At 48.6% G+C, this 11,223-nt stretch overlaps 1 protein-coding gene across 3 annotated transcripts in view; it reads right to left on the reverse strand.

Moving 5' to 3' along the window:
- The window catches only part of CIITA (class II, major histocompatibility complex, transactivator), a 42,736-nt gene that overhangs the window by 19,877 nt on the left and 11,636 nt on the right, over positions 1–11,223 (reverse strand). For all 3 annotated transcript variants that reach the window (XM_015572146.1, XM_006776294.2, XM_015572145.1), the window contains exons 2-6: positions 5,334–5,480; positions 4,988–5,083; positions 2,498–2,560; positions 2,240–2,320; positions 11–55 (exon numbers count right to left, since the gene is read on the reverse strand). In XM_015572146.1, coding sequence (XP_015427632.1) covers positions 11–55; positions 2,240–2,320; positions 2,498–2,560; positions 4,988–5,083; positions 5,334–5,480 — 432 coding nt within the window. The remainder of the gene's footprint in view (positions 1–10; positions 56–2,239; positions 2,321–2,497; positions 2,561–4,987; positions 5,084–5,333; positions 5,481–11,223) is intronic.

An 11,223-nucleotide genomic window follows, 5' to 3' on the forward strand; every position in this document is an offset into this window, starting at 1 on the left:
CCCTGCTCACCGAGCTTCCTGTGTTTCAGGTCTGCAGGCAGCTCCTCTGGGAAGGCTGCAGAGAGAACACCAGGGTCAGCAGGCCCAGGGGAGGGGTGTTCCCAGCCAGGAGGGGCTCCTGGGCCCCAACAGGCTAAATAGCTTTGCCTGGGAGGTGGCCCTGGGGGTCCCACTCCCTTTCCCTGACTATTCCTGCCCCCCTAGTCCATTTGCTTAAAACCAAACCCCACCTCGAAGCTCACGGGACAGTGAGGTACCGGAAGTGGCACACGCATAGAGGGGACACATAAGACGAGTTTGAGTTTAAAAAAATATGAAACGCCTGCTTTTGATCCCTTCCCAGCTGTGTGTCTTTGCAACACAGCCTCTCTGAGCCTGTGAGCTCGCGTCCGTGAAATGGGCGTATGGGAGGGTGATTCCACCTCGCAGGAGTACACTGAAAATCGGTGAGTGAGGATCAGACACTTAGCACACCAATGGAGAAAACCCCCAGGTGTCCCTGAGCAAGGGGTAAACGAACCATGGCTTATCCACCAACAAAATACTGTGCAGACCTGAAATGAACAAGGAAGGACGCTGAAAGGGGGATGTATGGGGAAGTGTGCTAGCATCTGCAATTCACTTAAAATGTTCCAAATGTAAGATGAATGAATGGGTGGATGGAGGGGGGGATGGACAAATCGATAGAGATGGGTTAAGGCAAATACAGCCAAACTTTCACTGTAGAATGTAAAGTGGTAGCTACGTGGTTGTTTGAAGTACAATTCTTCCACCTTATTGTATGTGGCAAATCTTCATAACAAAATGTTGGAAAAATATTCATAACATGAAAACGAGAGAAAGAGAGAGAGAGAGAGAGAGAGAGAGAGAGAGAGAGATAGGAAAAAAGGAAGGAAGGAAGAAAGGAAGGGTTTCCTGGAGGCAAGACAATTCTCCATCAGTGATACACAAGTGACTCCCCCCGCCCCCCGACTGTTAAATGAAGAAAGCCAGGTGCAGATAGTATAGGTAAAAATGTGGCCATTTGTGTAGAAAGTTAAAAAAAAACAATAACATTGAGTTCGGCTCTAGATAAATAACATGTCTAACAAGGCAAAAAGGAAAATGACAACATAGGTTGTCTTCAGAGAGGGGAACCAAGAGAAACTGAGAAAAGCTGTTTGAACATAAAGAAATTGGTACAGGGCTTACACACGTGGTCTGGCATATAGTATGCATTTCATTAACTGTTATGCCCATTTTACAGATATTTTCATTCAACGGATACTTATTGAGGTACTGCTGCATGTCAGGCACTGTGGTAGATGCTGGGGATGTAGTGACAAGTAAGAAAGACAAGGTCCCTGTCCTCACAGAGGGGGAACTAGGCAAAAGGCAATAAATAAAATTAGTTCAGACTATGACAAGTACTAAGGTTCTAGGAGAGACACAGCAAGGTGAAAGTAAACGAGGTAATCACGTGAAAATTGTGGTCAAGGAAAGCCTACAGGAGGAGGTGACATGTTAGCCAAGACCTAAAAGATCTGAAGGAGCTGTCCATGGAAAGAAGTAGGGAAGGACATTACAGATAAAGAGAACAGCAAGTGCAAAGGCCCTGGGGCTAGGAAGGGCCCATGGTTGCAGGAATGGAAAGAAGCCAGTGTGGCTGGAGCAGGGTAGCTTATGGGGACCTTGGAGAGTTGGAAAGGGCCCAACCATGCAGGCCTTGTGGCATGTATTTTGTAGCCATTGGAAGGTTAACAGGGAAGCTGAACTATCTGATTTGTATTTAAAAAGCTCATGTTGGCTGCCAGATTGAGGAGGCAGGGAGGCTGAGTTGGAAGCTCAAAAAGGTGCAGGTACTTGCCACGGGCTCAGGGAGCATACGTAGCAGATCCAGGATTAAAACCCAGTTCTTGCTGATTCCAAAACCTGTGCTTGAAGAGACCTCCCCCAAATACAGGGGTACCAACTAAGGTCGAAAGGGAAGCCAGAGCCTAAAGGTCCTTTGGACGTGGCAGTCAACACAGCCAGTGACAGAGACCCACCAGCAGAGTAGCCATTTGCGCCTGGGCCATCTGCTTCCTCCCTGGGTCACCACGGGGCAGTGGTGAGGGGAGAGGCAGGCGGGACACCCACACCCAGGTGGATTAGACAGGACTTAATGAGGGAAGCAGCTGAGAGCCTCAACAGGCTGTGAAGCGAAGGCAGGGCCAGGAGGCAAGCAAGACTGGGTAGGACCAGGGAGGGGCTCACTCACGTCTTTTCTGACTCTTTTGTGCTGCTTCCTCCAGCATCTCCACACTCTCGCTGATCATTTCTTCTAATCCTATGTGCTCGACTGTGGAAGAAAACCAGACACCAACATGCACAGTCAATGGACACCCCAGCTGAACCCGTGCTGTTCCTCTGTTGGGAAGGGATCTGACCGCCCATTAAAGAATGGCCTTCTGGCATTACAGTGCTCCCCAAGGAACAAGGAAGGAAATGTGGACTGAGCCAAGAGCCCCCAACTTACTGAAAATGTCTTTGCTCAGGCCCTCGAACTGGGAGTCCTGGAACACATACTGGTCCAGTTCCGCTGCCCAGACAAGGAAAAGTGCAGTCAGTGAGTTCTCAGTCATGTTTGCTGAATGGATGATCAAATTAATGAAGGAACACTGAGCCTTCACAGGCTCTTAATCTAACTGAAGGGCTGGGGTATTATCCACAGAAACTTATCTATTGCTCTAAAGGAGTGCAGCGCAGTGTGGATGAGTTGTCAGGGGGGCTTGAGTTTCCATTCCAGCTCTCTCCCCCCCCACTATGCCACCTTGGGCCAGTTACTTAACCTCTCTGGGCCCCCATTTCATCATCTCTGTCATGAGAATAAATAATGCCTACAACCCAGGAACCGATGGTGAGAATTAGAGGCTCTGCATATAAAGCATTCAACACAGTAGTCAGTACACAGTAGGCACTCAATAAATGAAGTGGCTAATTATATGAAGGCGAATGTGGTTTGGAACCAATAGGAAGACAACGATCATGGCAGGAGGTCAGGGGAGAGAGTGGGATGGGGCAGTCAGGGAGGGCTTCCCAGAGGAAGGGATCCTGGAGCCAGGCCTTGAAAGGTGAGGCAGAGCCTGAGAGGTCGAGAGTGGGGGCTTTCTGGATATTTGGGGTACGTATGGGAAACTCTGAGAGACAGGTATCTGCAGGAGAAGTTTCATGTTGGAGAAAGTTAGGACTTAATTTTATAGATAATAGGGAGTCATTAAAGGCTTCTGAGCTGAGGAATGGAGTAAGGGCAAAACTGATGATGATGATGATGATGATGATGATGATAAGGATGATGATGACTATAGGGGTGGGATGGTACCTAATATTTATTGAATGCGTACTCTTTGCAAATTCCTTTTCTAACTGCTTTACACATATACATGTATTTAATCCTCTCCAGCTGTTCCCTGGGGAAAGTGTGACTATTATTCCCATTTCTTACACATATAAAAGCCAATGTAATATTTCAGGATGTCTCAAATGATTGCGTGCCCAGGAGCAAACCCACAGACTTGAGGAGCTCAGGCAGTTCCACTTCCTGTGTAGATGCCCCTAAGGGAGAAACCCCCAAATCCTTTACTACAGCCTCCCGCTGTGAGGAAGTGTGAGTGCCCTCAGCCCCAAACACTTCTGCTTCCTGCAAGTAAATTCCCAGGAAGAAAGGAAGCAGGCAGGCTCTCGGTTCTGTAATTTGAGACACCTCTCCATCCTCTGCCCTGGCGTGACACAGGACTGTGCCCTGGGAAAGACCAGCCACATTTGCGCTGACCACAGGCCTCCTGAGTGGCGTGCTCCTGGGGTTGCCAGGAAAAGTGCAACTAAGAACAGCTGTGCAGGTTGTTCAGGGTACAAGGTGCCCAGCTAAGAGGGCAAATGGGGGGCAGGAAATTCAGCCGGCACTTTAAAAATTTTTAAATTGATTTTAGGGAGAGGAGAGAGAGAAACATCGATGTGAGAACTATTGATTGATTGCCTCCTTCGCACACCCCAAACCAGGGATCCAACCCGCAACCTGGGTAAGTGCCCTGACCAGGAATCAACGCCCCCCCCCCCACCACCACCACCTTTTGGTGTACAAGACAACCTACAACCAGCTGAACTACAACCAGCTGAGCACGCGGCCAGGGCTCAGCCTGCACTTTAATAGCCAAGCGGTTACTTTCCGGTGGAGGCTGTGTCTTCCAGAACAAGGGCTGCCTTTTTCCACCTCAACAACATCTCTGTGTGGGATAGTGGTGGCTCCGGTGAGGAGGGATCCTTACCCCACCCAGCCCCAAACAACAACAATGCAAACACCTCTCCCCCAAGACTTCCGCCCTTCTGAAAGCCTCCCTCTTTGTAAAGCTGCAATCCAGCCTCTCAGCGTATGCCTTAGCAAACCTTCCCACCCCAGATACTTCCCTTTTTGTGGTTAAGTTTAAGACCCTGAAATGAGATAGATGTCGGTTAGAATTTCAGGCCTGCCCATGGCTATCTCTAATGCAGGTTTGGGTAGACTGCTTCACCTTTGAACTTCATTTCATTATCAGTAAAATGGAGATACTAATAATGCCCACTTCCTCTGTTGTAAAGGATGCAACACATGTGGTGATTAGAGTAGTTTGGCTTACGAGCTGGGGAGAATGGGAGGGAAGGATGTATGGCATGGGCTTTGTTCAAAGGGAGGAAAGAACAAGAAATAGAAAAAGGTAGAGAAATGGAGGCAAAGGATGTCAAAGTGAGGTTTTGTTTGCCTGTGGGTCATTAGTGGAGGGGTCCCTTTCCCTCACTTTTCTCCATCTTCTTGGAGTCCGCCCTGGAGCCTGTTCTTTTAGCCCTCGCCCCACATCCCCCTCGCCCCACATCCCCCTCGCCCTGATTTGTGAGAGAGGGGCTGTGGCTCATGGCTAATGGGGGAGATTAACAAAAGAGGAAAAACACCTTTCCCCTTAACTGTCCTTTTTCTGGGCTCGGAGTGCTTTCTCACCGATATTGGCATAAGCTTCCTTGGTCTCTTCATCACTTTCTATGTCGCACAACAGCCTGCTGAGCTGCTCGCAGTTGATGGTGTCCGTGTCAGGTTCTGTGGGGAAAAGCCCCTTGAATGAGACAGGAGAGATCTGGGAAGAGGGCTGGCGAGGAAGGCGGAAGAGAGGAGCGGGGCGGGCTGGGAGACGTTCCCAGTGAGAGAGCCAGCCTACTGCCAGGGACAGGAGCTGTCCGCGGTGCTGACCGAAGCTCCGTGGCCCGCGCTTACTCTGGTTGCTGCCAGTCTCCACTGCAGGCTGAGGGTGGGGAGGGGCTTGGGAGGGACGGGAGGGAGGAGAGCGCACCTGAGCAGAGATCGGTCTCTTCCTCTCCAGCCAGGTCCATCTGGTCATAGAGGTGGTAGAGCTGCAAAGGGTCGGCATTGCTGTTGAGCAGCTCCAGGTACCCACCTTCTAGAGGCCCCAGCTCCATGGTGGAACACTGTCCACTGCCTGGAAGGGAGACATACGTGGTCATCTTATCAGAGGTTGAAAAGATGCAGAGAATTAACACAGTTACCAGCTGAGTTACTTGGTAAAGGCCGGGGTTGGGGTAGCCAACGAAAGTGCGCAAAAGAGCTCAGTCAGCTCCTCTTATATGCTCAGGACATGGGGAGAGGACGCCATAGTTCCTTCCTGCAAAAAACTTACACTAGGAAGATGCTCATGACACAGGAGAGGAAACTGGAGAAGTGTAGAGTCAAGACATCTTACACATGGTAAGCCAGGAGACCCGAGTTCCACATCCTGCACTGCCATAAATGATGACAGCTAGGACAGAGAGCACCTACTATGTGCCAGACCCATAGGCTAGTACACTTACTCCTCACATCAATAACTAGATGAGGCGGGTATTATCATGATCCTTATTTTATACTATGGCTCTAGGGGAGAATCCTTCCTTGCCTCTTCTAGTAAACTAAGTCTCTGAGAGATGAAGTGACTTACATAAGGTAACCCAAATCCAAGTGGAACCAGGATTTGGTCTGGGCAGACTGACTCAAGGACCTACATTTAGCTGTAATGCTCTACTGCTGTGGGTGACCTTGAGCAATTCTCTGCTCCTCTCTGTACCTCAGTTTCCTAATCTGTAAATTGAAGCAGTTGGGGCAGATTTCCTGTAAGATCTTTCATTATCCTTTGTTAAAGAAAGTACCATAGAAAGTACCTTAGATGCTACTTCATTTAATCTTTAAGATAACCTTGGACATGTCCACACAAAAACTTATGTATAATTTGTAACAGCCAAAATAATAGAAGCAACTTAAATGTCCGTCAATGCATGAATGGGTAAAAAAGGATGTGGTAAATCCATACAGTGGAATGTTATTCAGCCATAAAAAGATATAAGTACTGACATATGCTACAACATGGATGAAACCTGAAAACAATCATGCTAAGTGAAAGAAGTCAGACAGAAAGGCCCACATGTCGTATGATTCCATTTATATGAAATATGCAGAATAGGCAAATTTTTAGAGGCAGAGAGTAGATTAGTAGCTAGGATTGGGGTCGAGTTGTGGGGAGAAATGGGGAGCAACTGTTAATGGTACAGGGTTTCTTTTGGGGAGGATGATGAAAATGTTCTAAAATTGACTGTGCAGAGGATTGCACAACAGTGTGAATATACTAAAAAGACCATTGGATTTAAATGGGTGCATTGTATGATGTATGAATTATATCCCAATAAAGTTTTTATTTTTTCCCCACTGATTTTATTTTTTTAAGAGACAGGGGAAGGGGGAGAGAGAGAAAGAAACATCTATGTGAGAGAGAGACACTGATTAGTTGCCTCCAATCCAGGTATGTGCCCATGACCAGAAATCTAACCTGTGACCGTTTGGTGTGAGGGCTGACGCTCTAACCACTGAGAAACACCAGCAGGGCAAGTTTTTAGAACAAAACAAAACACTAACCCTGGAAGGTAGGCTAGCACCTGCCGGCTAAAGCCAATTTGAAGCCTCACCTGTGTGGCTCCAATACAGGTAGTTCAGATAGTCTACTGCTGCAACAAACCACCACAAAATGAGCACCTTAAAACAATACAGCCTTATTCTCTCAGTTCTGCAAGCCAGAACTCCAAAATCAAGGTGCTGACAGGGCCCTGGTCCTAGAAGGCTCTGGAGGAGAATCCTTCCTTGTCTCTTCTAGCTTCTGGGAACTGATGGCATTCCTTGGCATGTGACCTTGTTGGCCAAGACACTCTAATCTCTGCCTCTTTGGTCACATCACCTCTTTGTGTCTCAAAGTTTCTGCCTTTTTCTTATATGGACACTTGCCAGTGGATTTAGGGCCCACCCGGATAATCCAGGATGATCCCATTTTAAGATTCTTAACCTAATTACTGCAAAAGCCCTTATCCAAAATAAGGTCACATTCTCAGGTTCTAGGGATTTGTTGTGTTTATATCCTTTTGGGTGCCGCCATTCAACGCACATGGGACACAGATACGTGTTGGAAGGAATCAGAGGAAGCTTCTTGGAGGAGGTGAGAGAAGAGCTGGCCTTGAAGGCCAGGGATGTGAGAGAGCCTCCTGAGAACCCCCACCTGACCCAGAAGAAAGCAGAGTTAAAAGGGGAAGGACGGTAGGAGGGTAAGATTGTGAGGAAATACACACAACTCACTACCTTCCAGGTGCTCTTTTCCTTTCACTCAACAACTCTCACTACTGATGGGAGGGGGGTGGTGGGATCTCAGCACAGAACCAGAAGTCACAGAGAATGGACTTTCCAATCCAACAGAGGGCCCTGGCTGGAGTTGCCTATTTATAATGCGTTAGGCGCTGGTTACAGGAACCCAAACAACAGGTTTGCATCAGGGCCCAGCCAGCCATGACTGGAGGAAGCATAACTGAAAGGCCAAGCTACCGCCCTTTTCTTGGGCCAAGGCGGGGAGGCGGGGAGACAGGGGCGAGAGAAGGGCTGCATCTCTCCCAACACGTGGCCTGAGAGCCCCAAGAAATCTACCATTTTCTCAAGGATGGGGAGGAAAGATGTCCCTGCCCCAAATCTTGCCTGCTGCCTGCCTCCCACTTTCAGTCCATGCTACTTGTTGGGAGTCTATTTTGTAGCAATCTGCCTCTTTTTTTCAGGCAGTTAGACTTAGTGCTAACAACCCAGGGCTGACCCCAGCAATTCCAGGAATGCGTTATATAACTTTGGTCAAGTTATCCAATCTCTGTTTTCTCACAGGGCAAAGTTTGAAGCTGAGCCTCACCAATAGACAGGCTCAGCTTCAAACTTTGGGCAATATCACTAAATGTGGTCAAACGCAGGAAACTACACTGACAAAGAGAAAGAAGGCAATTCATGGAAGTTTTGGGGTCAAATTGCCTGACTCTGAAAACATTGCTACCGACCAACCCTCCCCAACCTGGAAAGTTCATTTTTTTTTATTATTATTTAAGATATTATAAATGTGCCCTCATCCCCCCCATTAATCCCCAACCTCCCAGGAAAGTTCATTTTTTTAAACCTCTCAGAGCATCAGTTTCCCCACCTATAAAACAGAGATTAAAATAACTGGTAACTCCTAGGGGTTAGGTAAACTAATTCATGTAGTGCCCTTGGGAGGTGACTGGTGCTTAGTAAGCACTTAATGAATGGAAGCTTAGAACAGCATCCACATATACATGATGGGTACAATATGGGTAATGGCCATTATTATTATTACTAGTGGCCTGGTGCACAAAATTTGTGCACATTAAAAGGGAATCAGAGGAAATATTTTAATATTGCTATTTGCCCTTTATAATAGAAGTGTCAGAGATAAAAGAAAATTAGTAAAATGTATATGAAAATCTTCCTCCTGTCAGAGTGTGGGGCACGCCGTGGGACCCAGAGTCAAGTCCTCACCCACCCACGCACACCTCAAAATCACGTGAGACCCAAACCCAGCTGCCCCCACCCCCATTGGGTGAGATCCAGACCTGGCCGGCCCCACCCCTGTCAAGCCCCGCCAGGTGGGGGGTGCAGCTTCAGGTCCCCCATCAAGTCTCACTGAGCAGGGGGGCATGGCCTGAGGTACCCCATTAAGCCCCGATGGGCAGGGTACACGGCCTGAGGTCCCCTAGCCTGGCACCAGGGTGGGCGGCTTGGCCTGAGGTGCCCCATCAAGCCCTGCTGGGCAGGGGGCATGGCCTGAGGTCCCTGTCAAGCCCTGCCAGGCAGGGGGCACAGCCTGAGGTTCCCCGCCCCGGCCCGGCGCCACGCAGCCTCACGTCCCTACTGATGGCTCATTATGAGAACCCCACCTCCGCTGTGGGCGCAGCCATCTTGTGATGGTGTGAGGGTTAATTTGCATATTACCTCTTTATTATAAAGGATTATTATTATTATTATTATCTTATTATAATTCACCTACCTCTGAGTTTGACTAAGGGACCCTTTCTCTTCCACTCCTGCCTGAATCTCCACATTGTCAAGCCAAGATTTCTGTTGTTTTGCTTAAGGAAGCCTCACAGCCCCCATAGGAACGGTGTAATCACTGCCCACTGCCACCACTCATCACCACCACCAAGAAGGTGTCTAAGAGAAGCCACCCCAGGGTCTGCTCAACCTGGGCAAGAAGAAATCTACTCTTGACACCCCCAACATGCACCATGACACCTCCCTTCCCCAAAATGAACCCTGCACTTTTCAAACATCCTCTTAAGTAGACAGGGATTTGCGGCTCACAATAGACTTCTGCCTCCACCTCCATGCCCTCCGACTGAGCTCCCAAAGAGCCTCAGGGAGAAGGCAGGATGGGGTGGTATGCGTTCTAGATAGAGGAGGATTCTCAAACACTTGCCAAAGGCCGCCTGGCTGCAGAGCCTGAGTTTGAATTCTGGCTGGAGGCCTTAGGCAAGTGACTTAACTGAGTATCCATTTTCCCACCACTGGATCAGAATAATGAAGCTTACCATGAGGGACCCTCAAAAGGCCAAGGGGGGCTGGGTGTGGTGCCCCAAGCCCTCAGGAGGCCCACAGTCAGAGGAAGCCCGTTAAGTCTGAGCTGGGACTCAGACCCAAGCGTCTAGGCTCCTAGTCTAGATCTCCAGCAAGGCCACAGTGCCTCCCATTCATGCCAAGATCTACTTGTCTCTCGGTCTAGCTCTTCTCCCTCAAGTGGTCCCACAACCATGTTTCCTGTGTCTCTAGATCAGCAGTTCTCAACCTGTGGGTCGCGACCCCTTTGGGGGTCGAATGACTCTTTCACAGGGGTCGCCTAAGACCATCGGAAAACACATATATAATTACATATTGTTTTTGTGATTAATCACTATGCTTTAATTATGTTCATGTTGTAACGATGAAAATACATCTTGCGTATCAGATATTTACATTACGATTCATAACAGTAACAAAATTACAGTTATGAAGTAGCAACGGAAATAATTTTATGGTTGGGGGTCACCACAACATGAGGAACTGTATTAAAGGGTCGCGGCATTAGGAAGGTTGAGAACCATTGCTCTAGATGCTTAGGATATTATTCAAAGGCCCTTCAACTAGACCCTTTCTCCCACCTGCAATTCCGGGAGGGGTGGGGGTGCTGACAGCAGAGATGGCTCTGGTCACCACACTGCAGAGGAGAGAGGCCCCTTCAGCTGCCCAGCACAGGGCAGACCATAGAGGCGGAGCCCTGGGAGGGCAGGCCCCTGTCAGTCTCACTCACCTAAACCTGGGTTCCAGCATGTGGTGGGCTCCCTCCATCAACAGGAATGATGTGTAACTAGAATTCACAGGTGCCTTCTGAGTGCCAAGCACCAAATGACATGATGTATAAACATGACCCCATTTAGTCTAACTCACACATTAGCTATTTGTATTCCCTTTCCTCCGAGGAAGAATCAGGCTCAGAGAGAAGAGTGGGGAGCTGGGTTCTGAACCACCTGCCTGGCTCCCAAGTCTTAGCTTCTGCTAGTCACTCTTGGTCCCCAGAGCCCCTGGGGAGGTGCCCTCACCCAGCGAGAGAGGATGTGGGTAGCAAGATGATTTCTCCTTTTGAGGAGCTCCTGGGGCGCAGCAGAGCAGTCTGTGTGTTTTTGATAAATGGGCAGTATTTTTAGAAGGTCCTCTTTGAACCCACCCTTCCCCCCGGGCTACTACCTTCCACATCCAACTGAAAAAAAGTTCCTAGTCCTTTTGCCACCAAAAGTCCCTTCTGGGGACCAGTTCTATTTTCATTTCAGACTATACTGTAGGTTTTGAAA

This window comes from Myotis davidii, unplaced genomic scaffold, assembly GCF_000327345.1.
Source record: "Myotis davidii unplaced genomic scaffold, ASM32734v1 scaffold209, whole genome shotgun sequence".
Classification (NCBI taxonomy): domain Eukaryota; kingdom Metazoa; phylum Chordata; class Mammalia; order Chiroptera; family Vespertilionidae; genus Myotis; species Myotis davidii.